This window comes from Zea mays, chromosome 1 (genome assembly GCF_902167145.1).
Source record: "Zea mays cultivar B73 chromosome 1, Zm-B73-REFERENCE-NAM-5.0, whole genome shotgun sequence".
In the NCBI taxonomy this organism is placed as follows: Eukaryota; Viridiplantae; Streptophyta; class Magnoliopsida; order Poales; family Poaceae; genus Zea; species Zea mays.
In genome coordinates this window covers 264,872,395-264,899,345 of record NC_050096.1, presented here as the reverse complement: position 1 = coordinate 264,899,345, position 26,951 = coordinate 264,872,395, and the positions used below count along the sequence as shown (strand labels likewise).

The window sequence follows — 26,951 nt, the reverse complement described above, 5'->3', positions numbered from 1 at the left end:
CAAATCTAACGGCCTGAGTTCAATCCAGGTGAAGGGGTACACGGTTCTAATCGGGACCGTCCGTGCGCCATCCGATGGTCCCCGGATCACTCCCAAATCCGAGCGACGCACGGCGGCGCCGCGCCCTGGTCACGGCGGCGAGTCGCCGGCGTACACCACGATGGCTGTCCCGTGAGTCCCCCCAACCTTACAACCGGTGCAAAATGGCGTGCGCGGCAAAACGAAGCTATCCAGGGGCTTACCGAAGACAGGGGTGAGGTCAGGGGAGCCGACCACGGTCCGCAGCGGCCCGGCGCGGATCTTCCTCGACGGCGACGAATTCGCGGGCACCCAGTTGCCAACTCCGCCCGACGAGCTTGCGGTTACCGACCGAGAGTGGATCCGAAGCACCCTGGACCGAAAGGATGGCTCGACGGCGGCTATCGCGAGATAATGCCGGGGCGTAGGGTCGGCGGCAACGGTGGCTAAGCGTACGGCTAGAAACTCCCAGGGCTTGCGAGAAGAACGCAGCGGCGGTTCTTATCTCTGGGTGCCAGGCCCCACTCTCGCGCGATTGGCGCAACAACCCACGCACCGAACGGCGAGGTCATCCGCGGCGCGCGATTCTCACGCGTTTGTTACGGAGGTGGACGAAGAGCCTGGCGCCCCGGGCCCACGCCCCAGAGACAGAAGCGAGGGAGCGAGCGCGAGCGAGAATCGCGGGCGGTGGCTGACCGTTGTGGCCCGGCTGTCAGTGCGCGGTGGAAAGGAGAATGCCTGGGCCGCGCGGGTGGTTCCCCCGGTGGGCCAAAACCTGGTAAGCCAGCCCAGGTGAGGTTTTTTTTATCTTTTTTTTTTTCATTCCATTTTCCTTTTGTTTGAATCTCAAACTATATTCAAATTTAAATTCAACTTTGTGGATCTTCATTTATAAACTCTTTTTTTTTGCAATTAAAAATACTAAGCCTGAAGATATTTATTTATACATTTTATTTATATTTTCATATCTCTTCTCTTTTCCTTATTTTCAAACCCTAGTTTCAATTTAGGGTTTAATTCTACTTCCAATAATTATTATATTATTATCATTAATATTATTATTTTACTTGATGCACAAACATATAAACTCCAATATGATGCATTTTCTTTTATTTTAGTGTCTTTGGTTTTAATTGATCACTCTCAACATGTATGCTCTTTTTATGATGCAATTGAGGCACATAGAACTGAGGAGATCTCTCTCTATTATTCTTTGTATACAACTTTGAGCATTACAAATCCTACCCCCCTTAAAAATAATCTCGTCCCCGAGATTTAGGAAGATCTAGGGAAAAGGTGGGGAAAATCTATACGAAGCTCTTCTTCTCTTTCCCAAGTTGCTTCATCTTCACTGTGGTGGCTCCATTGCACTTTACACATCTTTATAACCTTATTCCTTGTAACTCGAGTCAAAGTATCCAAAATCTTGATGGGGGTACTCAGCATAAGTCAAGTCCTCTTGAACACTAAGGTCCTCCATTGGTAACTGTTCTTCAGGCACCCTGAGACATTTCTTCAGCTGAGATACATGAAAGACATCGTGAACATCCACGAGATGATCCGGTAACTCCAATTGGTATGCAACCTCTCCCACTCGCTTTAAGATTAAGAAGGGTCCAATAAAGCGAGGGGACAACTTTCCTTTGACTTTGAACCTTCTCATGCCCCGGAGTGGTGACACCTTCAAATAGACATAATCTCCCTCTTTAAACTCAAGCAGTCTTCTCCGGGTGTCAGCATAGCTTTTCTGCCTGGATTGTGCAGTTCTCAAATTCTCCCTTATTTGCTGAACTTGTTCCTCTGCTTCTTGTATAATCTCAGGTCCAAACAACTGCCTTTCACCAGTTTGATTCCAATACAAGGGAGTCCTGCACTTTCTGCCATACAAAGCCTCAAACGGTGACATCTTCAAACTGGCCTGGTAGCTATTATTATATGAGAACTCAGCATACGGTAAACTCCTATCCCAACTACCACCATGCTTAAGGGCACAAGCTCTTAACATATCTTCCAGTACTTGGTTAGTCCTCTCAGTCTGCCCATCAGTCTGTGGGTGGTAAGCCGAACTAAAATTCAATCTTGTATCCAATGACTCGTGCAACTTCTTCCAATATCGAGAGGTAAACTGCGATCCTCGATCTGACACAATCTTCTTTGGCACACCATGCAGACATACAATCCGTGCCATGTACAACTCTGCCAACTTGGCCCCAGAATATGTGGTCTTCACTGGAATAAAGTGGGCTACCTTGGTTAGCCTGTCCACAATCACCCATATAGAATCATAACCAGCAGACGTGCGGGGTAATCCAACAATGAAGTCCATGCCAATCTCTTCCCATTTCCACTCAGGTATCTTCAGTGGGTGCAATAATCCGGCTGGCCTCTGGTGTTCAGCTTTAACTCTTTGGCATACATCGCACATAGCCACATGTGCAGCCACATCTCTCTTTAGTCCATACCACCAATACTTTTGCTTCAAATCCTGATACATCTTAGTACTCCCAGGATGGATAGAATAAACTGAATCATGTGCCTCCTTCAATATAGTTTCCCGAAGACTTTCAATGTCGGGAACACAGATCCGATTCTTGAACCATATCGTGCCTTGCTCATCTTCCGTGAACTCTGGGCCTCTACCTTCAGTAATAAGATCCTTGATCTCTTGAATCTTAGCATCACCAATCTGACCTTTACGAATTTCTTGCTCCAAGGTAGGTTCCAATTCAATAGTCACTCCTTCCGTATGTGTAACAATTCCCAGGTTGAGTCTCTCAAAATCCTTTGCTAATTCATCAGGTAGTTGAACAACGAAAGCGGAGTGAACATGCTCCTTCCGACTCAAGGCATCTGCAACCAAATTCGCCTTGCCTGGGTGATAGTGAATCTCCAAGTCATAATCCTTAATGAGCTCCAACCAACGGCGTTGCCTAAGGTTGAGATCCTTCTGTGTGAATGTATACTTCAAATTCTTATGATCCGTGTATACTTGACACCTGGTTCTCATAATATAATGTCTCCAAATCTTAAGCGCATGCACAATGACTGCCAGTTCTAAGTCTTGAGTGGGGTAGTTCAACTCGTGTTTCCGCAACCGACGAGACACGTAGGCAATCACATGTCCTTCTTGCATGAGCACACATCCCAAGCCTTGGCCACATGCATCACATTAAATGTCAAATCCCTTCTGCAGATCTGGCATAATCAATACTGGTGGAGACATCAATCTTTCCTTCAATTGATCAAAGCTCTCTTGGCATTTCTCATCCCACTTGAATTCTTTCCCTTTCTCCAAAAGCGATGTCATGGGCTTAGCAATCTTAGAAAATCCTTCAATAAATCTTCGATAATATCCTGCGAGTCCCAAGAAACTCCGAATCTCCGTAACTGTAGTGGGCACTCTCCACTCCATTATCTCCTTCACCTTAGCAGGATCCACAGCTATTCCTCCATTAGAAATAATATGACCAAGGAATGGCACCTTGTCAATCCAAAACTCGCACTTGCTGAACTTAGCGTAGAGTTGATTATCTCGTAACTTCTGTAGCACCAACCTTAGATGTTGTTCATGATCACTTTCATTCTTAGAATAGATAAGAATATCGTCGATGAATACCACGACGAATCTGTCCAAATACTCCATAAACACTTTGTTCATCAAATTCATGAAATAAGCCGGTGCATTGGTCAATCCGAATGACATAACAGTAAACTCATATAATCCATATCGAGTCGAGAAAGCCGTCTTGGGAATATCCGACGGTCTAATCTTCATCTGATGGTATCCCGATCGGAGATCAATCTTCGAGAATACCCTGGCTCCTCTCATCTGATCAAATAAATCCTCAATACGGGGCAACGGATACTTGTTCTTTACCGTAACATCATTAAGAGATCTATAATCCACACACATTCTTTGTGATCCATCCTTCTTCTGCACAAATAAAACCGGCGCTCCCCAAGGTGAGGAACTCGGACGAATGTAACCGGCCTCTTGTAACTCCGTCAACTGCTTCTTCAGTTCCTTCAACTCCTCTACGGACATTCTATATGGCCGTTTAGAAATAGGGGCGGTTCCAGGTAAGAGATCAATAACAAACTCAACTTCTCTATCAGGTGGCATCCCTGGTAACTCCTCTGGAAAGACATCCGGAAAATCTCTAACCACCCGGATGTTATCACCAACAAACTCCTCAGGCATAAAGAACATTGCACGCATGGATGAGGAGGTCACTGCAATATTAACTTGAAATCTTTCTCCTTTAGTGGTAGTGAGCTCTATGGTACCTCTACCACATGCTATAACGGCCTTTGCCTTTCTTAGCCACGACATACCAAGGATCAGATCTATACTGCTTGACTCCAATATTATAGCAGTAGCTCCAAATTCTCTACCCATAATGGTTAATGCCAATCTACGTGTCATTTGACTTGCCTCAACAGGTCTTTTAGGTGTAATTACTCTCATGGGCTTCCTCATATTGTCCAACACATTTGCACGAACCAAAATCTCAACATGACGCATAATTTTATTAGCAACACATGGGGACAGATAGACCTTTTTATTCCTCCTAAAATAGTATCATACCGAATACTAACTAAAGGAACTTGTAGATCCTACAAATAGTAGTAATTTATATATATATTTATGTAGCTTGGTGGAGCTGGTGGTGGTGGAGAGGGTGGTTGTTGTCGTTGTCTCTCCAACCGTGATTGCCTTCTTTCTTGTTGTATCTCCAGACGGACCTGACGTATTTCCTCGCGTTCTTGTCTTATCTGGTTTTGCATTTCAGTTACCATGTCTGTCAATTGTTGTATTACCAGCCTTTGGGTTGCAATCACTTGATCGGTGTCAACAGGTGGAGGATTTGGAGGATTCATTTCTGTTTGCTGTTGCGTGATAATCTTTCCTTTCCTGGTATTGACCATCTGAGTTAGAAACATATGGTAAGAGAATAGTAGCCAAGGCAGGTACTTACAAATCAGGTTATTTTGGGGGATTTATTAGCTAAGCAGATTAATATTCTACCTACTATAGCTAATTCAATACCTTATGTTGGTACATGCTAAGATGTCCATCTATAATAATTCAATCAATCAAAGAAGCAAATCAGGCATTTAGCATCAGCACAATCAACCAACATTTTTTTTTAATAAAATAGTTTTAAATTTTGTCTTGGGTTCCCTAACTCTTAAGAATGCCATAGGGGTGGGGATTCCAAGGTGTGAAATCCATCTTGACTAAGAGTAGAAAAAGGTAAGAATGATCAGAGTAGAACAGTAGAAGATGAGACTGGATCAAGATGTGATAAGTATAGAATGAGTCAGAGTAAGGTAAGTAGGAAAGGGTTTGCCCATTTCTATCTAGGTTTCGTCCTACAGTCAACATTTCCTCTGATACCACTTCTGTAACACCCGGTTTTAAAGGACAAAGCCGGGTGCATCTCATACATGCGCCAAGAAGACAACATATATAATAACAGAGTGTATAGAGATAAATGTCATAAAACATCAGAGTAATTATTACATAGCGGAAGACTTATTACAAAATAAAAGTGTAAACATAAAACGAACTAAGGATCGTTGGCGCCAATGTCGACTGAGAAACGCCACCTAGATCAGATCGAACTCCTCAGTGTTAGGCAGCTCCTCTTCGACCACCTGATCTTCTCCTGTGGGGGGGTGTGAGACAGCAAGAGTGAGCTCACATACGTTCATAGCTCAACAAGTCGTGGGGAATAATGTGGCATGAACTCACCAAAGGTGGGAGTTCATGTAGTGTAAGGCTGATCAATGAAATAGAGGTTGAGGCTGAGCATTGCTTTTATAAGTTGGTCAAAATTTTATTAGCAATTACTAAGTGTAAGTAAATACCAAACCTTAATAATAATAAAGAAAAGTAATAGTAAAATAATCCCAAATGCGATGCAAATGTCAAATTGAATTTAAGTTCCATATTTAATCATGTGAGGGTCCGAGCCGCTCTTGACCGTGAGCACGGCTAGTATACTAGTTTTACACTCTGCAGAGGTTGCGCATCTTTACCCACAAGTCGTGTATCCCATGTCGCCTGGGTTTGCAAGGCCCTTAGACACTACCGAGGTGAATGGCTAGGGATCCACTACGAGGCCTTTACAAAGTTCCACTAGCTTCCGAAAACCCGCTACAGTTTATAGGAAGATCCAGTACAGGGTTCCTGGCTGACAGCCATCGCAGCAAAATCAACCAGGGACCTCCCCGCACTGACCTCTCCCCTACTGCCCTTGCCCCTTTCGGGTAAGGTAGTCTTCCACTAGCTTTCCTAATTAGTCAGCCAAGGGCATCCCATTATACCCTTGTGGTAGCACTGTTTTCCCGGGTGGTCGCTCCATGTTCCCATTAATTTAATGATCTTAACATGAACAGTAATAATAACAAGATAATAACAGAATAATCATGTGTAGTGTAACTCCATACCCAATCCACATAAAGCAATAGCAAGTACTACCCAAAAATATTTCAGGGGTGAACAAGGTATAGAGATAATCAAAACTGGGGTAACATAAAGGATCCCATCAAAATTAACCTATGCAGATCATTAAAATTAATAAGAACATGGCTGGGAAAAGTAAGTGATCAAGGGCACAACTTGCCTTCAATGAGCTCCTGCTCAGCTACTTTTACTTGCTGAACCTCAGATTCCACAGTGGCTTGCTCGTCTACTCGCATCAACACAATACATACATAGTATAGCACAAATTAACATTGCACCAAACATGTAAATAAAATATATAGTAAAAATCTACACATTAAAATGAGATCATAGGAACTGGAATCATTAAATTTGGAGTTATAGATTTCAAGTTATGAATTTCCTAAGGTTTAATGTGATTAAAATGGGATTAGATGTTAAATTAATTTTATAATTGAGTTCATGTCAAAACAGTGATACTAAATGATAAATAATATTATTACAAAATTTTAGAAATTGGAATGGCTCAATTTGTAGCTAGAATGAATTTTCTATGCAATAAACAAGTTTTAGGAATTCTTTTTATATTAAAAATCAATTTCTGTATTTATTTACCTATTTTATATATTCTCTGGACTGGGCCTCATTTCCTAAGAAGCGCAGGGGCTACGGAGTAAGAATCTGTAGACTCAAAGAATAGCAATCTCTGGACGGCGGGTTGTTACTCTAAAACTTCAGGGGCTCTTAAGCAAATAAGCCAACGGAGGGGTATCGTGGCATCATGACCGTGGGATCTGATATGGAGGGCTCGGATTAAATCTGCATAAGCGCTGAACCGGTACACGATCGTGGTCGTCGGATTCGCGATCAACGGCTATGCTTTTAAGATGATGCGATCTACTCTGGATCACCGGATCCAAATCTAACGGCCTGAGTTCAATCCAGGTGAAGGGGTACACGGTTCTAATCGGGACCGTCCGTGCGCCATCCGATGGTCCCCGGATCACTCCCAAATCCGAGCGACGCACGGCGGCGCCGCGCCCTGGTCACGGCGGCGAGTCGCCGGCGTACACCACGATGGCTGTCCCGTGAGTCCCCCCAACCTTACAACCGGTGCAAAATGGCGTGCGCGGCAAAACGAAGCTATCCAGGGGCTTACCGAAGACAGGGGTGAGGTCAGGGGAGCCGACCACGGTCCGCAGCGGCCCGGCGCGGATCTTCCTCGACGGCGACGAATTCGCGGGCACCCAGTTGCCAACTCCGCCCGACGAGCTTGCGGTTACCGACCGAGAGTGGATCCGAAGCACCCTGGACCGAAAGGATGGCTCGACGGCGGCTATCGCGAGATAATGCCGGGGCGTAGGGTCGGCGGCAACGGTGGCTAAGCGTACGGCTAGAAACTCCCAGGGCTTGCGAGAAGAACGCAGCGGCGGTTCTTATCTCTGGGTGCCAGGCCCCACTCTCGCGCGATTGGCGCAACAACCCACGCACCGAACGGCGAGGTCATCCGCGGCGCGCGATTCTCACGCGTTTGTTACGGAGGTGGACGAAGAGCCTGGCGCCCCGGGCCCACGCCCCAGAGACAGAAGCGAGGGAGCGAGCGCGAGCGAGAATCGCGGGCGGTGGCTGACCGTTGTGGCCCGGCTGTCAGTGCGCGGTGGAAAGGAGAATGCCTGGGCCGCGCGGGTGGTTCCCCCGGTGGGCCAAAACCTGGTAAGCCAGCCCAGGTGAGGTTTTTTTTATCTTTTTTTTTTCATTCCATTTTCCTTTTGTTTGAATCTCAAACTATATTCAAATTTAAATTCAACTTTGTGGATCTTCATTTATAAACTCTTTTTTTTTGCAATTAAAAATACTAAGCCTGAAGATATTTATTTATACATTTTATTTATATTTTCATATCTCTTCTCTTTTCCTTATTTTCAAACCCTAGTTTCAATTTAGGGTTTAATTCTACTTCCAATAATTATTATATTATTATCATTAATATTATTATTTTACTTGATGCACAAACATATAAACTCCAATATGATGCATTTTCTTTTATTTTAGTGTCTTTGGTTTTAATTGATCACTCTCAACATGTATGCTCTTTTTATGATGCAATTGAGGCACATAGAACTGAGGAGATCTCTCTCTATTATTCTTTGTATACAACTTTGAGCATTACATCGCACTCGGCAAAGAGCCGGATTCCGGTAGTGTGTATGGCGTACCTACAAATTTTTATTGAATGTGGATTGTATGTATAGTTCTAAGGTAAAAGAAAGGAAAAGGGGAGTGTCACTATGTTACAAAGTGTTGTATCCAGTTTCTACTTTTAGCTCCTGTCTCGAGCTTAACTTGGTAGCAGATGTAGTTCATTTCAGTCTTGAGCATTTCCTTGCAGGCCGCCACCGTTGGCGGTATGTTTTCGAATATCCAGTTATTTCGACATTTCCATATGCACCATGACATGGTTATAATACCTTCCATTCTCCACGACATTGTTAGTCTTGCTCTAATATGTAGCACTGCAAGCGTTAGATCCAAAGTTCGGGGCGGAGTGATTCCAACAGTGAGCCAACATTTTTGGGCAAAGTTACACCGCAGGAAGAGGTGAGATATAGTTTCTTCCAACTGTAAGATGCAGTTTTCGCATGTGTAGGAGTCTAGACACATGCCCCGACGTCTTAGGAGAGATCTAGTGTTCAATCTATCTCTTAGCAGCAACCATAAGAAAACCTTTCACTTTGGTTGACATTTTGTCTTCCAAGTCCAGGAGTATACAGGATGGGTTCATGCCTCTCAAGCTATAAACCCTGAATAATGCCTTAAAGAAGTTGTAGCTAGTTCTTTATTATTTTATAGGAATAATAGTAGAGATTTGTACGACTTTAGTTATTCAATATTAGAGTTATTTTTAGTATGTGTCTTATTCTGGAGGCATATCTCTTTTAAATCAAGAGGATGATAAATTATGTTACCTAAATTATTCCTATTAGGTTATATAATAACGTGAGTTCCTTGCTTATTGAGTTTCATACATGAAAATAACTATTTTGAGCAAAGTATAAAAGAAAAGTAAATACATAAACATAAAATATATTTGCATTCATGCTGGTATTTTGGTTGTGTATTTTGAAATTGAACTCTAAATCCAAACTGGTATTTAAATTCAAAATAGAAATCTAAAAATGTGGATTTGAAAGATTGAGAATTGAAACCTAGGAAGAATGTGATTAAGTCAATTATTCTCCCCTAAGTAAACAATATGGGGTAGAATAAAAAAATTAAAAGTAATAGTAGGGGTTACCTTATCATATAATTTTAGTGTACAATTTAGAAGCTGAAATTCAAAACTCGAATTTGAATTTAGTTTGAAAGCATGAAAATTAAAAGAAAGGAAAATAGAAAAGGAAGGGAAATAAAAAGAGAACCTAGTCGGACTTGAGTTATCAATTTCAGCCCATCTACCCTACGCACCGCGCTGGCCCACTCAATCCCCTCCCCCCGCCCGTGTAGTACACTGGCACAACATGCATACTGAATTATCGTTTCAAGCATATTATTACAAATAAAAAATAAAATAATGCATAAATTATTTTATGTATTATTTGCTCCCTACAACAAATTTTTTAAAAAGTACTGAATTTGTTTCCAAATTCATACCGAATTTTATATTTATCATTTGAGATTTATCTTTTATGAATCTTTACAAGATCAATGTTAAAAGTAATAATACAAATTTGGATAGTAGATTGTATATCCTATGTATTCACAATCAAAGAAAAACGATAAAAATTTAATTACCGAATAAATACTGTTCTCGGCCATTTTTATCCCTAGTACAACAAATTTGGATAGTAGATTCCATATCCTATGTATTCACAATAAAAAAACGATAAAAAACCGATTACTGAATAAATACTGTTTCCGACCATTTTTTATCTCTAGTACAACTGAGTGCTATGATTATGTGAAGCAACAAAAATACGAAGGACACTCCTAACAACATAATGCAATGTACCTCTCCATTCTTTTTTATTTATCGCGTTTTAGAATAAAAATGAACTAGCGTTGACAAATATTTGAAAACTGAGATAGTACATAGGTAGAGTACTATTTATATTGTTTTTTTATTTACCACGACAAATATTTAAGAACATAGTTAATACATAGATAGAGTACTACTTTTGTATTGTACCGTGGACGTTGAATAGTCATGACAACAACGCTATCTGCGTCTAATATATACCTAGCTTCCTGATGGCGACACGGAAGCGCACGGAGCAACGAAGCACGCGAAATGATACAACAGCCAGCTATAGGAGGAACATGCATGCAGCGATGCAGTCTTGCAGATAGCTAGACTGCAGGCAGTGTTGGTGTAACAGTACTGTGTCATGTCGTCTCAGATACGAATACGATCACGCCCACTTGGCCATGATGGACATGCCGCCGGCGCCGAGGAGGACGGCGAGGAAGCAGAGGAGCTGGAGCCTGACGCTGCTCTGCAGCTTGGGCCCCATGAAGTCGGCGGCCAGGAGCTCCACGAGCGCCATGTAGTGGAGCAGCCCCGCCGAGGCCGCGTTGAGCAGGCCCACCACGATGAGCGCCGTGGGGCTGTTCTCCCTGTACACCTTGGTGAGCGCCAGCCCCAGCGCGATCCCGAACGGCGTCGTCGTGGAGAAGAAGAACACCAGCCCCGCCTTCATCTTCGCGCCGTACTCCGCCTGCAGGATGCAGCCGCCGAGTCCCATGCCCTCGAAGAGCTGGTGGAAGCACATCGCCGTCACCAGCGGCCGGATGGTGCACACGTTCTGCGACGCTCCCATGCCCAGCCCGATCACCACCGAGTGCACGACGATGCCCATCTCCAGGACCTGCGCGTGGACTGTTAGCTAGTTTCAATGCCCATGACCATGCATGGCCGTACGAACCGCGATATGGCATATTACCACATGGTTTTGCTAATATTTATTCTGATTTAGGCCCCGTTTCAATCTCACGGGATAAACTTTAGCTTCCTGCTAAACTTTAGCTATATGAGTTGAAGTGCTAAAGTTTAGTTTCAATTACCACCATTAGCTCTCTTGTTTAGATTACAAATGGCTAAAAGTAGCTAAAAAAAAGCTGCTAAAGTTTATCTCACGAGATTGGAACATGACCTTAGTTTATCATATACTCCCTCCATTTCTTTTTAGTTGTCGCTGGATAGTTTAATTTTGCACTATCCAGCGACAACTAAAACGAAACGGAGGAAATTATTTATGAATTGAATATTTTTAAATATATCTCTAGCTATTTCTATTTCTCCAGGTCTCTCTTTCTTGTTTTGTGTCTCTTTCTTATTTTCCGTGTATGTCCAATCCAAACTTACGTCAGCTATTTGACTTTGCTACACACAGGAGTAATTTATTTATAGACATGAACGTGCGTACGGCCAAGACATACGGAGGACACGGTTGCTTTTGAGAACCATGTGTTCAAAAATGTCGCAGCCAAGCCAACGATAGGCCAACGAAAAGTTGTAGTCCGTACTTTACTAGTACTTGTGCTGCTAGATCGAGTGGGAACGAATACCTGAACGACAACGCGGTTCCGGCGGAGCTGCACCTGGCTGGCCTCATCGTCCTCGGGCTTGTCAGCCACCACGATGCCCCCAGCATGTCCATGTCCATGTCCATGGCCGTGGCTGTGCCAGTGGTGCTCATGCGCCGGGCTCTCGTGGTCGGCGACCGCGCCGCTAGTGCGTCGGCCGGAGGTGTTGCCACCCTTCCTCCGGTTGTAGAAGCTGAGCATGAGCGAGTCCACCATGAGCGTGAACAGGGCGGCGAGCATGGCGACGAAGGTGGTGAAGGAGAAATCGGCCCACGGCTTCCGCGGCAGGCACGGCGAGGTGAGGTTGCTGAAGGAGTCCGGGAGCACGTGCATGTAGCCCGTCGCGAGGATGACGCCTGAGGCGAAGGCCTTGACGATGACGAAGAGGTTGCGGTCGGGGCGGAGCGCGGGCACAGAGCGGGACAAGAGCGGCAGGCACACGCCGATCACGCTGGAGACGAGGATCGTCGGGATGGCGATCAGCTTCAGGCGCAGCGCCTTCGGGACGTTGCGGCACGCCCCTTCCACGCTGGGGTCGGCGCAGGTGTCAGCGGCTGGCGTTGGGTCTGCTGGAGGCGCCGGCTGCGCATTGGCTCGGTAGGTAGCTGCGGTGATGAGGAGGATGACGGCGAGAACGAGAAACGCACGTAGCTGGTTTCGCCGCCAAGACATCTTTGCTCTCAGCTTAGCTATGGTCTGACTACGGCTGTTGTAGGGGTTGCACATATATATATAGGGCCTGGAGCAACTTGGATGGTCTTTCACTTCCAGCACACGTTATGGCGTCGTGTGACCGGGGGCTGCAACCAACGGTTAGGATAGCCCCCCGATCAGGGGCGCGGTTAGACGGTTAGGATTAACCCTACCCCGGTTACTGTTAATCGGCTAGTGTAGAGGACACATCCTAACATTATTCAGTAGCGTTAACTGGTATTCACTTATAAGAGACGAAGAACTCACTTATATTTCCACACTATTTTTCATGTGAAGGCCGATCTGTGTCTTTAATACCATACTAGCCTGTGCGTTGCGACGGCTCACAACAATAACCACATAAATTATCCACAAAAAGATCTCAAGTTTTTTTATTGATTGTCTCTACTTTTCACGTAATTTTTTTTGAACGCACGGTTAACATAAACAGCAAATCAGAGACCCCAATCCCTTGCCCTCCCACTTCCAAGGTTTCGTAGAGCAGGAGTGGAGGGGAAGGAAAGATGCGGACATACCTGTTCGTTGCCGGAGAAGGACACGACGAAGACCTGGTCATCTGGAGATGACATAGGTAGTATACCGCTAGATATATAGGGAGAGAGCATGCAAGTGGAGAAAGAAGCCCAGCCGGAGCAGCTCCAAACCGAGAGGCACCCGCACCAGGCGCCAATCCGAGAAGGGCGAGAAAATGCGAATGTCTTCCCAGCCCTGGACCCGCCGAAGCAACACAACACCACCACCAACTCCGTAGCATATGCCGACTGCTGCCACGCTACGGGTCTTGATTGTCCAATATCTCAGGCCTGGACTCCTAATCGCCAAGATAACCTAAGCGTGGCAGGTGCCACCATGTCCTCCTCGATAGCACGCACGGAGAAAGACCAAGAGCATGACCGACTCGCCCCGTACCCTCGTCGACGAGCATCGGTCGGCTCGCGGCTGCGACCGTGGGCGGGGCAGCAGGTTGGAGAGGAAGAACAGCACGAAGGCCGGAAAGACGGACGGGACGTTCTACAACGGCTAAAACGATGATGCGCGCATGATGTGAAACGTCCTCGTGGACGTGCAATAGCCACTACGTGAAGCGGTCTCGGGGCTAGTGTCGGACGAATACGGGGAGTAGGCGCCTGCTCCTACCCCCTCTGCCGAGAATGGGGTGGCGCGAAGGTGGAGGCATGAGGGGAGAGAGAAAATAAGTAAAATGGGAGAACGAGGTGGTGGCAACTGAGGCGAGGACCATCATTATCGTGCGGAGGTATAGATGGTCAAATGGGCCGTGTCTGGCGAGCCGGCCCGAGAGACCACCCATTTAATAGTGCCTGAGCCAACCCGGCACGAGCGCCGTGCGGTGCTTGGGCCGTAGTCTCGGCCCGTAATGCTGGCCCGGCCCAGCACAATTATTTTTTTATTTTACAAAAAAGTATATATACATATGTACAATTTATACTCAATATTATAAACACGTGAGCATGGTCTTCTATTGGTTAGACAACTTCACATAGTGTCTCCCACCCTTCTTCCATCAAGGTGTGGGTTCAAACCCCACCTCCTGCGCCACTTCTTTTTAACATTTTTGACTGAGTTTATTTGGAAGAAATATAGTGACTTTTTTTTGTAAAAAGATGACGCGAGACGACCGTTGAAACTGGTGCTTTTTTTGTAAAAAGATTGATGAGATGGAGGGGTATCTATAAGCCCCAAGGCATGAAACTAGTTGTTTCCCCTTAACTTTCACGGGTGGATCGAACACGTCTAGTTCATGCCGAAATGGCTAGTTTAGAAACTAGCCCTTATTGTACTACTATCTGGTGCTATGACCGGTGACTCACCGAACATGACCGATGAGTATAACGTTCAAGGGCATACTTGTAGATCTCTAAGAGTGCCATGTCTGATGCCTCACCAGACACGTCCGATTAGTACTCTGTCTCTCACACTTATCTGCAACCCTCACTAGGTCCCTGTATATTGTCGTATCTAGTGCAACCCTCACCGTACCTTGGTGACAATGAGCGCACTTTTTATCTTGATTTATTTTCACTCACATTTAGTTGATAACTCTTATCCTTTGAAAATCTACAATTAGTTAACTCCTATCCTCCAAATTCCTGCAGCAACGCACATGGACTTCATCTAGTGTTTAGAAATTTGGTTATTCCAAGCAGCTTCATGCTCATGGTGTGCAGTTTCATGATGCTCAACACACGTATAGCAGGTAGAGTAGCTGCCAAATTTGTGGATAAGTTAATTAGTGGCTAAGTCCAGCTTCATGTTCGTCAACAGACGCAGAAGGTAGTTGATGGGTTTTTATAAGAGCTAATCTAAAGTTGACATTGAGACACCAATTGATAAATGGTAACATTGTGCTGGAGTCAGATGTGCACCGTACAGCAACTGTACGTCAGGTTAGTCGTTAGCGCAAAAAAATATCGGTGCACTGTATGTGGCTGTATGGTCGTTGTACTGTGTGTGTGCAATTAAGCGTCGACCTGTCGGCAGAAAGATGAGATTTTCTTTTTGTTGATGCGATGCAACAGTCAGAGAAGGAAGTTTGATTCAAGTACATGCATGTATTTTTATTATTAATTAGCTTGGAGCTTGATTATTCGAATCCAAAGTTATTGGTTCTCCGATGGATATGCATCCACTACAGTAAACGAAGGAATTTCCGACGGCTAAAGCCGTCGGACATAAGATTCAGACCGTCGGAGATAGGTTATGTCCGACGGCGACGGTTTTAAGCCGTCGAGGATAACGCGTCGGAAATAGCATTATGTCCGACGGCCGCCGTCGGAGATAAGCTATGTCCGACGGCCCCACCGGACCGTCGGAGGTAAGATGTCGTAACCGTTTTACCCGCCGCCTGGGCCCACTGCTGTTATGTCCGACGGTTTAAAGCCGTCGGACATAACATATAACTTATGGCCGACGGTTTTAAGCCGTCGGACATAACATACACCTTATGTCCGACGACTTACACTAAGCCGTCGGACATAACATTTTTCAGAAATTGCACAAAATTCTGAAATTTAAAAAATCTGACATTTGCAAATACAAAACAGATTTCATACACATATACACATTCACATTCACAAATATACTCACATAAGTATACACATTCACAAATATAATCACATAAGCATTCACATTCACAAATTTAACATAACGACATAGTTCCAAATGGTTGCAACAAGTGTTTACAACAACATAGTTGTCCAAAATCCAAAATAAACATTATTCGACGGATAGGCTTTCACATGAAAGGTTGCAACAAGTGTTTTACATCATTATCACTCATATCCATCGCCACCTCCTCTGGCTGGACTATGCGTGTTGAAAAGATTGTTCACCCACGAATGTGTTGTGTCGTCTTGACCAGATCCATCTCCAGGTGCGGCAACTGAAGCGGGTGGTGTCTAAAATCCCTATAACACAAGCACATAAAATAGTAACCACTCAGTTGTTCATTTAAACACATAAGACATCTATGAACATGTCACACATGCATATGTGTACATACCATAGGGAATTGTGACGGAGGCGGAGGCGGAGGTGGAGGCGCCAACATTGGCATTGGCAGTGCAAAGTCCGGAGGCGGCATCCCACATGTCGGCATCGGGACGCCCGCTTGTTGGGCTAGTTGCTACAAATTATATACAAGTCATTGTTGAGCAAACAAGATACACATCAAGTGTTTTGCAAAATAAGCTACAAAATGTTACTTCAACTTACCGAGAGAAGAGCTTGATTTTGGGCCTGGAGGCTTGCATAATACTCGTCCCTCTTCTTCTGGTACTCGACTTGTTGTCTCTGGTATTCAGATTGTTGCCTCTGGTACTCCAATTGTTCCCTCAAGACTGATTGATGGTACTCTGCCTGTTGACGCAACACTGCAAGCTCTATCTCATGGGCTGCTGATCGTGAACGGGACGACTGTGAAGACGACGATGTGGATTGTCGTCCTTGGCGTCTCAGCTCTCTGGAATCAATCGTAGAATCAAAAATACCCAACCTACAAGAGTGAACCATGCACTTAGTATAGTAACTCATGGCTCAGTTGAATCGCAAGCATATGATGACAATTTTGAAAACCAAATCAAATACCGTCCATGGGCTTGTCCTCCTGCGCTAGCATATGCTGCTTGAGGGTCGATTGGCTGGCTCCTCCAATCGTACTCCTCCCCATGGCGTTGAACCATCTCCTGCCCATACGAAGCCTGGAGGCAAACAATATCAAATATAAGTGCATAACCCCTATGCCCTTGCAAACAATATCAAACACATAATAGAGTATCAAAAACTCACTAGACGGTCGGTGGCCGTCTGAGTGCATAACACATCAGGATTCTGAGGATCAGAACCCCTATGCCCTTGCATATACACCTCCACATCCGTGGGCGTACGGCCGGATTTGACTTCCTGTACATAAAAGTTATAATGACACATTTCTATGTGATTCAAAGTTACGACAAACTGTGACTTACCATTCGCTTAGCCAAGCGCACATGACCATCACCGCCGTAGTTGTGGAACGACTCAGTTCCACGGTTTCCCCTGTTCCTTTCGGAAATGGCACGAAACTCAGGGGAAGCCCACCATCTGCACAATGCCCGATAACCGTCTGATCGGGTGGCCATCCACGACACCGACACCTACATGAAATTTTTTAAATAAAGCAAGCAAATACATGGCTTCGTGCGATATGAGAGGCAACAACCTGTTTACCTCTAGGTATTGCTCCTCCGTCAAGTAAATTGATGACCACTCGGCCTTGGTGTCGGGGACCATAATTAGGGGTACCCTCAAGACGCCTAATTCTCAGCTGGTAACCCCCATCAGCATAAAGCTGCAAAGGCCTGATGGGTACGATTAAGTCAGGGATCAGTCCACACGAGTGACTCGATCACGCTTCACCCGAGCCTAGCCTCGGCCAAGGGCAGCCGACCTTGAGAGACTTCCGTCTCGCCCGAGGCCCCCTTTTTATGGCGGACACATCACCGGCTCGCCCGAGGCCTTGGCTTCGCTCAGAAGCAACCTTGACTAAATCGCCACACCGACTGACCAAATTGCAGGGGCATTTAACGCAAAGGTGGCCTGACACCTCTATCCTGACACGCGCCCCCGGCAGAGCCGAAGTGACCGCCGTCACTCCACCGCTCCACTGGCCAGTCTGACAGAAGGACAGCGCCGCCTGCGCCACTCTGACTGCAGTGCCACTCGACAGAGTGAGTCTGACAGGCAGTCAGGCCTTGCCAAAGGCGCCACGGCGAACTCCGCTCCGCCCGACCCCAGGGCTCGGACTCGGGCTAAGACCCGGAAGACGGCGAACTTCGCTCCGCCCGACCCCAGGGCTCGGACTCGGGCTAAGACCCGGAAGACGGCGAACTCCGCTCCGCCCGACCCCAGGGCTCGGACTCGGGCTAAGACCCGGAAGACGGCGAACTCCGCTCCGCCCGACCCCAGGGCTCGGACTCGGGCTAAGACCCGGAAGACGGCGAACTCCGCTCCGCCCGACCCCAGGGCTCGGACTCGGGCTAACACCCGGAAGACGACGAAACTCCGCTTCGCCCGACCCCAGGGCTCGGACTCCGCCCTGGCCTCGGCCGAACGACTTCCGCCTCGCCCGACCCCTTGGCTCGGGCTCGGCCACGGCAACGGAAGGCAGACTCAACCTCGGCTTCGGAGGAACCCCCACGTCGCCCTGCCTAGGGCACAGACCGCCACGTCAACAGGAAGCGCCATCATCATCCTACCCCGAATCGACTCGGGTCACGGAGAACAAGACCGGCGTCTCATCCGGCCAGCTCCGCCGAAGGGGCAATGATGGCGCTCCACAAGCTCTATGACGACGGCGGCCCCCAGCTCTCTTACGGAAGCAGGACGACGTCAGCAGGGACTCGACCGCTCCAACAGCTGTCCCTCCGCCAGGCTCCGCCGCACCTCCGACAGCCACGACATCACGCCAGCAGGGTGCCCAGATCTCTCCGGCTGCCACATTGGCATGTACCTAGGGCGCTAGCTCTCCCTCCGCTAGACACGTAGCACTCTGCTACACCCCCCATTGTACACCTGGATCCTCTCCTTACGACTATAAAAGGGAGGACCAGGGCCTTCTCAGAGAAGGTTGGCCGCGCGGGACCGAGGACGGGACAGGCGCTCTCTTGGGGCCGCTCGCTTCCCTCACCCGCGTGGACGCTTGTAACCCCCCTACTGCAAGCGCACCTGACCTGGGCGCGGGACGAACACGAAGGCCGCGGGACTTCCACCTCTCTCACACTCGACTCCGGCCACCTCGCCTCTCCCCCCTTCGCGCTCGCCCACGCGCTCGACCCATCTGGGCTGGGGCACGCAGCACACTCACTCGTCGGCTTAGGGACCCCCCTGTCTCGAAACGCCGACAGTTGGCGCGCCAGGTAGGGGCACGCTGTGTGCTGACGACAGCTCCCCGTCAAGCTCCAGATGGGCAGTCTCCAGCAACCTCTCCGGCCCGGGACGGTGCTTCGTTTCGGGACTCTTGAGTTCATGTCCTTCGACGGCAGCTACGACATGATACTTCTTCCACCGCCGCGCGACTACGACAATGGCGGCCGACAACCCGCCCGCCGGCGGCGGAATCGACGACGTCTTCCCCGCGTGGTGGAAGAGCAACATTCGGGCTCGCTCCGTTCTCTCCCCCGCCAACGGAGGAGGAGGCGGGGCCGTCAAGGCCAGGCGGGAGGCCACGCTTCATCGGCCGTCGAGCGAATCGACGCCCCCGACGCCCCGACGGAAGGCACGCCGGACGTCGACCTCGCGTTCAAGACGGAGGCAAGCGCCGTCCCCCCGCGGCACGCTGACCCCGAGCAAGAAGACGACGCCGGCGCGCTCGCGGAAAGCCTGCAGGACGTCGCCCTCGAACCAGAGATGACGGTGCAACCAGTCCCCGAAGTGACTACGTCGCTCCTCGTCGACCAAAAGGTACCGACTAACTCCCATCTTGCGTCATTTCGACTCGGCCTCAACCCGCCAAACGACCTCGTTTTGGCGGGCGCTCTCATTGAGGCGAGTGCAACCCCACTGAGGTTCCGTATGCGGTCGCCTTGGGACCGACTGACGGACGTCTCGACCTACGGGCCCTCTAGGTCCGAGGAAGATGACGATCCCAGCATCGGTTGGGATTTCTCCGGACTTGGCAACCCCAGTGCCGTGCGGGACTTCATGACCGCATGTGACTACTGCCTATCCGACTGTTCCGATGGAAGCCGCAGCCTTGGCGACGAGAGCTGCGACCCAAGCCGCGAATGTTTCCACATCGAGCTAGGGGATCCCTCCGAAGGCAACCATCTTGGCATGCCGGAGGACGGTGATCTCCCTAGGCCGGTGCCTCGCGCCGACATCCCATGGGAGCTAGCTGTGGTCCCCGCTCCGGCGGGGGGTTACGACCCACAACTCGAGCAAGTCCGCGAGGCGCAGGCCAGGCTCAACGAGGGAACAGGAGCGCTTGAGCCGATCCGTCGGGACGTCGGACATGCATGGGTGGGCCAACCCCTGGCCAGAGAAATACGTCATCTACCCCAAGGTCTCCAGCACCGCGTCGCCAACGATGTCAGGATCAGGCCACCGCCCGCATCCAGCGGGGTTGGTCAGAACCTGGCAACCGCAGCAATGCTCATCCGCGCGATGCCGGAGCCGTCAACCACCGAGGGTCGGCGAATCCAGGGAGAACTCAAGAATCTCCTGGAAGGCGCTGCGGCCCGGCGGGCCGAGAGCACTGCATCCCGAAGGCAAGGATATCCCTCGGAACCTCATGCCGCGACTTCCCGATTCATGCGGGAAGCCTCGGTCTACACCGGGCGCACGCGCAACACCGCGCCTGCGGCCCCGGGCCACCTCGGCAACGAGCACCATCGACGCGACCGTCGGGCTCACCTCGACGAAAGGGTGCGCCGAGGCTACCACCCCAGGCGTGGGGGGCGCTACGACAGCGGGGAGGATCGGAGTCCCTCGCCCGAACCACCCGGTCCGCAGGCCTTCAGTCGGGCCATCCGACGGGCGCCATTCCCGACCCGGTTCCGACCCCCGACTACTATCACGAAGTACTCGGGGGAAACGAGACCGGAACTGTGGCTCGCGGACTACCGCCTTGCCTGCCAACTGGGTGGAACGGACGACGACAACCTCATCATCCGTAACCTCCCCCTGTTCCTCTCCGACACTGCTCGCGCCTGGTTGGAGCACCTGCCTCCGGGGCAGATCTCCAATTGGGACGACTTGGTCCAAGCCTTCGCTGGAAATTTCCAGGGCACATACGTGCGCCCCGGGAATTCCTGGGACCTTCGAAGCTGCCGGCAACAGCCGGGGGAGTCGCTCCGGGACTACATCCGGCGATTCTCGAAGCAGCGCACCGAGCTGCCCAACATCACCGACTCGGATGTCATCGGCGCGTTCCTCGCCGGCACCACTTGCCGCGACCTGGTGAGCAAGCTGGGTCGCAAAACCCCCACCAGGGCGAGCGAGCTGATGGACATCGCCACCAAGTTCGCCTCTGGCCAGGAGGCGGTCGAGGCTATCTTCCGAATGGACAAGCAGCCCCAGGGCCCCAGCGCCAAGAAGAAAGGCAAGAAGAAGTCGCAATCGAAACGCGACGCCGCTGACGCGGACCTTGTCGCCGCCGCCGAGTATAAGAACCCTCGGAAGCCCTCTGGAGGTGCAAACCTCTTCGACAAGATGCTCAAGGAGCCGTGCCCCTACCATCAGGGGCCCGTCAAGCACACCCTCGAGGAGTGCGTTATGCTTCGGCGTCATTTCCACAGGGCCGGGCCACCCGCCGAGGGTGGCAGGGCCCGCGACGACGACAAGAACGGAGATCACCCAGCAGGAGAGTTCCCCGAGGTCCGCGACTGCTTCATGATCTATGGAGGGCATGCGGCGAATACCTCGGCTCGGCACCGCAAGCAAGAGCGCCGGGAGGTCTGCACGGTGAAGGTGGCGGCGCCAGTCTACCTAGACTGGTCCGACAAGCCCATCACTTTCGACCAGGCCGACCACCCCGACCATGTGCCGAGCCCGGGGAAATACCCGCTCGTCGTCGACCCCGTTGTCGGCGATGTCAGGCTCACCAAGGTCCTGATGGATGGGGGCAGCTGCCTCAACATCATTTACGCCGAGACCCTCAAGCTCCTGCGCGTCGATCTGTCCTCCGTCCGAGCAGGCGCTGCGCCCTTCCACGGGATCATCCCTGGGAAGCGCGTCCAGCCCCTCGGGCGACTCGACCTCCCCGTCTGCTTCGGGACACCCTCCAACTTCCGAAGGGAGACCCTGACGTTCGAAGTGGTCGGGTTCCGAGGAACCTACCACGCCGTGCTAGGGAGGCCATGCTACGCGAAGTTCATGGCCGTCCCCAACTACACCTACCTGAAGCTCAAGATGCCGGGCCCCAACGGGGTCATCACTGTCGGCCCCACGTACAAACACGCGTTCGAATGCGACGTGGAGTGCGTGGAGTACGCCGAGGCCCTCGCCGAGTCCGAGGCCCTCATCGCCGACCTGGAGAACCTCTCCAAGGAGGTGCCAGACGTGAAGCGCCATGCCGGCAACTTCGAGCCAACGGAGACGGTCAAGGCCGTCCCCCTCGACCCCAGTGGCGACACCACCAAGCAGATCCGGATCGGTTCCGGGCTCGACCCCAAATAGGAAGCAGTGCTCGTCGACTTTCTCCGCGCAAACGCCGACGTCTTTGCGTGGAGTCCCTCGGACATGCCCGGCATACCGAGGGATGTCGCCGAGCACTCGCTGGATATTCGGGCCGGAGCCCGACCCGTCAGGCAGCCTCTGCGCCGATTCGACGAGGAGAAGCGCAGAGTGATTGGCGAAGAGATCCACAAGCTAATGGCAGCAGGGTTCATCAAAGAGGTATTCCATCCCGAATGGCTTGCCAACCCTGTGCTTGTGAGGAAGAAAGGGGGAAATGGCGGATGTGTGTAGACTACACTGGTCTCAACAAAGCATGTCCGAAGGTTCCCTACCCTCTGCCTCGCATCGACCAGATCGTGGATTCCACCGCTGGGTGCGAAACCCTGTCCTTCCTCGATGCCTACTCAGGGTATCACCAGATCCGGATGAAAGAGTCCGACCAGCTCGCGACTTCTTTCATCACGCCGTTCGGCATGTACTGCTATGTCACCATGCCGTTCGGTTTGAGGAATGCGGGCGCGACGTACCAGCGATGCATGAACCATGTGTTCGGCGAACACATCGGTCGCACAGTCGAGGCCTACGTCGATGACATCGTAGTCAAGACACAGAAGGCTTCCGGCCTCCTCTCCGACCTTGAAGTGACATTCCGGTGTCTCAAGGCGAAAGGAGTCAAGCTTAATCCTGAGAAGTGTGTCTTCGGGGTGCCCCGAGGCATGCTCCTAGGGTTCATCGTCTCCGAGCGAGGCATCGAAGCCAACCCGGAGAAGATTGCGGCCATCACCAGCATGGGACCCATCAAGGACTTAAAAGGGGTACAGAGGGTCATGGGATGCCTCGCGGCCCTGAGCCGCTTCATCTCACGCCTCGGCGAAAGAGGTCTGCCTCTGTACCGCCTCTTAAGGAAGGCCGAGTGTTTCGCTTGGACCCCTGAGGCCGAGGAAGCCCTCGGCAACCTGAAGGCGCTCCTTACAAAGGCGCCTGTCTTGGTGCCCCCGGCGGACGGAGAAGCCCTCTTGGTCTACATCGCCGCGACCACTCAGGTGGTTAGCGCCGCGATTGTGGTCGAAAGGCAAGAGGAAGGGCATACATTGCCCGTTCAGAGGCCGGTCTACTTCATCAGCGAAGTGCTGTCCGAGACTAAGATCCGCTACCCACAAGTTCAAAAAGCTGCTGTATGCTGTGATCCTGACAAGGCGGAAGCTGCGACACTACTTCGAGTCTCATCCGGTAACTGTGGTGTCATCCTTCCCCCTGGGGGAGATCATCCAGTGCCGAGAAGCCTCGGGCAGGATCGCGAAGTGGGCGGTGGAAGTCATGGGCGAAACGATCTCGTTCGCCCCCCGGAAGGCCATCAAGTCCCAGGTGTTGGCGGATTTCGTGGCCGAATGGGTCGACACCCAGCTGCCAACGACTCCGATCCAACCGGAGCTCTGGACCATGTTTTTCGACGGGTCGCTGATGAAGACGGGGGCCGGCGCGGGCCTGCTCTTCATCTCGCCCCTCGGAAAGCACTTACGCTACGTGCTGCGCCTCCACTTCCCGGCGTCCAACAATGTGGCCGAGTACGAAGCTCTGGTCAACGGATTGCGGATCGCCATCGAGCTAGGGGTCATACGCCTCGACGCCCGCGGTGATTCGCAGCTCGTCATCGACCAAGTCATGAAGAACTCCCACTGCCGCGACCCGAAGATGGAGGCCTACTGCGACGAGGTTCGGCGCCTGGAAGACAAGTTCTTCGGGCTCGAGCTCAACCACATCGCTCGGCGCTACAACGAAACCGCAGACGAGCTGGCTAAGATAGCCTCGGGGCGAACGACAGTCCCCCCGGACGTCTTCTCCCGGGATCTGCATCAACCCTCCGTCAAGCTCGACGACGCGCCCGAGCCCGAGGTACCCTCGGCTCAGCCCGAGGCACCCTCGGCCCAGCCCGAGGTACCCTCGGCCCCCGAGGGCGGGGCACTGAACGTCGAGGAAGGGCAGAGCGGGGCCACGCCAGATCAAGATTGGCAGGCCCCGTACCTGCAATATCTCCGTCGAGGAGAGCTACCCCTCGACCAAGTCGAGGCTCGGCGGGTAGCGCGACGCGCCAAGTCATTCGTCTTGCTGGGCGACGAAGAGGAGCTCTACCATCGCAGCCCCTCGGGCATCCTCCAGCGATGCATCTCCATCGCCGAAGGTCGGGAACTGCTGCAAGAAGTACACTCGGGGGCTTGCGGCCACCACGCGGCGCCCCGAGCCCTTGTCGGAAATGCTTTCCGGCAAGGCTTCTACTGGCCAACGGCGGTGGCTGACGCCACTAGAATTGTCCGCACCTGCGAAGGGTGCCAATTCTATGCGAAGCGGACACACCTGCCCGCTCAGGCTCTGCAGACAATACCCATCACCTGGCCCTTCGCTGTATGGGGTCTGGACCTCGTCGGTCCCTTGCAGAAGGCGCCCGGGGGCTACACGCACCTGCTGGTCGCCATCGACAAATTCTCCAAGTGGATCGAGGTCCGACCTCTGAACAGCATCAGGTCCGAGCAGGCGGTGGCATTCTTCACCAACATCATCCATCGCTTCGGGGTCCCGAACTCCATCATCACCGACAACGGCACCCAGTTCACCGGCAAAAAATTCTTGGATTTTTGCGAGGATCACCATATCCGGGTGGACTGGGCCGCCGTGGCTCATCCCATGTCGAATGGGCAAGTAGAGCGTGCCAACGGCATGATTCTACAAGGGCTCAAGCCTCGGATCTACAACGACCTCAACAAGTTCGGCAAGCGATGGATGAAGGAACTCCCCTCGGTGGTCTGGAGCCTAAGGACGACGCCGAGTCGTGCCACGGGCTTCACGCCGTTTTTCCTGGTCTACGGGGCTGAAGCTATCTTGCCCACTGACCTGGAATACGGCTCCCCGAGGGCAAGGGCCTACACCGAACAAAGCAACCAAGCTAGCCGAGAGGAATCGCTGGACCAGCTGGAGGAAGCTCGGGACAGGGCCTTACTACACTCGGCGCGGTACCAACAGTCCCTGCGACGCTACCACGCCCGAGGGGTCCGGTCCCGAGAACTCCAGGTGGGCGACCTGGTGCTTCGGCTGCGGCAAGACGCCCGAGGGAGGCACAAGCTCACGCCCCCCTGGGAAGGGCCATTCGTCATCGCCAAAGTTCTGAAGCCCGGAACATACAAGCTGGCCAACAATCAAGGCGAGATCTACGGCAACGCTTGGAACATCAAACAGCTACGTCGCTTCTACCCTTAAGATGTTTTCAAGTTGTTCATATACCTCGCACCTACGCAAAGTTTAGTCGTCAAGGAAGGGTCGGCCTAGCCTCGGCAAAGCCCGACCCTCCCTCGGGGGCTAAAAGGGGGAGACCCCCTCTGCGTCGAATTTTTCCTCGAAAAAGGATCTCTTTTTAGCAGGATTTCTTTCGTGCTTCTTGACTACTTCGGAAAGCGGATCCTGGAAACGACGGGGTACACGTAAGCAGCCAAGGCTGACCGAGCCGAGGGACTCCTACGCCTCCGGGATACGGATACCTCACTCATCACCTTCTGCGATAAGTAACTTGCGCTCGGATAAAGCGACTCCGTGGACCGAACAAGTCATCACGTTCGGAAGCTCTCCTGCCGAAGCAGTCCTTCAAGCTTTCTCGACTAAGTCGGGGACAGGGCCTCATGGACGGGTGAAAGCACGCGTAAGCGGCAAGGCCGACCGAGCCGAGGGATTCCCACGCCTCTGGGATACGGATACCTCACTCGTCCCTTCCGCGAAAAGCAACTCTCGCTCACACAAACATCCCTGTTACTGACAGAGTCCAGATGCTCGAAACAAGAGGAAAAAAGACGCAGCTTCGCAAGCGCAGCGAGGGTGTGTTCTTCTGGCCTCGGTGGCCGCAGAAAGCACACGCTACAAGATGATCTGATCCTGCAGGCTCGGGTCTTCACGCTGAAAGGAGCCGTAGCACCCTCGGCATCGACGACGTCTTCAGCAAAGCCCGACCCAGCCTCGGGCGGCGCCACGGTCCAGGGACTTCTCCGGGAATCCGGCCCGAGCAGGCGGCTCAACCGGTTACCCCTGGGGCCTCGGTCAACCGGCTTCCAAGGGCGCCAGCCCGACCCGAGGCCTCAACTGATCGACTTTGGCGTCGGCTCCGCTGACGGACAACATGGCTAGGCTCCGGCCAACCAGGTTCCCATTCTCGAGCCAACTCCGCCTCTGTTCATACTGATATCGCTACCCCTGGCCTCGGTCCACCGAAGGGCGGCCGAGGGGTCTCTTTAACTAAGCTAGAAGAGCCCCAGACAACAAGGCCGAACGGGCCGAGGGATTCCTACGCCTCCGGGATACGGATACCTCACCCGTCACCTTGACACGGGGCGACTCATGCTTGGTAAAGCGGTTCAGATAATCAACAGGCGAGACTTAGTGCTCGAAAATGAGGAAAAAACACGGCTCCGTGTCGAAATTACATACATGTTCAGGCCCCGACAGCCGCAATGAACAAAAAACACTGGCATTCGAA

The 26,951-nt window shown here is 51.0% G+C and overlaps 1 protein-coding gene across 1 annotated transcript; it reads right to left on the bottom strand.

The window, feature by feature from the left end:
* Positions 1–10,568: 10,568 nt before the first annotated feature.
* Positions 10,569–12,756, bottom strand: LOC100285748 (zinc transporter 10). Its single transcript, NM_001158638.2, has 2 exons — positions 12,035–12,756; positions 10,569–11,334 (listed from the first exon to the last, which is right to left on the bottom strand). Exons 1-2 carry the CDS (start codon positions 12,722–12,724, stop codon positions 10,879–10,881), a joined length of 1,146 nt encoding a protein of 381 aa, NP_001152110.1. The 5' UTR covers positions 12,725–12,756; the 3' UTR covers positions 10,569–10,878.
* Positions 12,757–26,951: the final 14,195 nt, after the last annotated feature.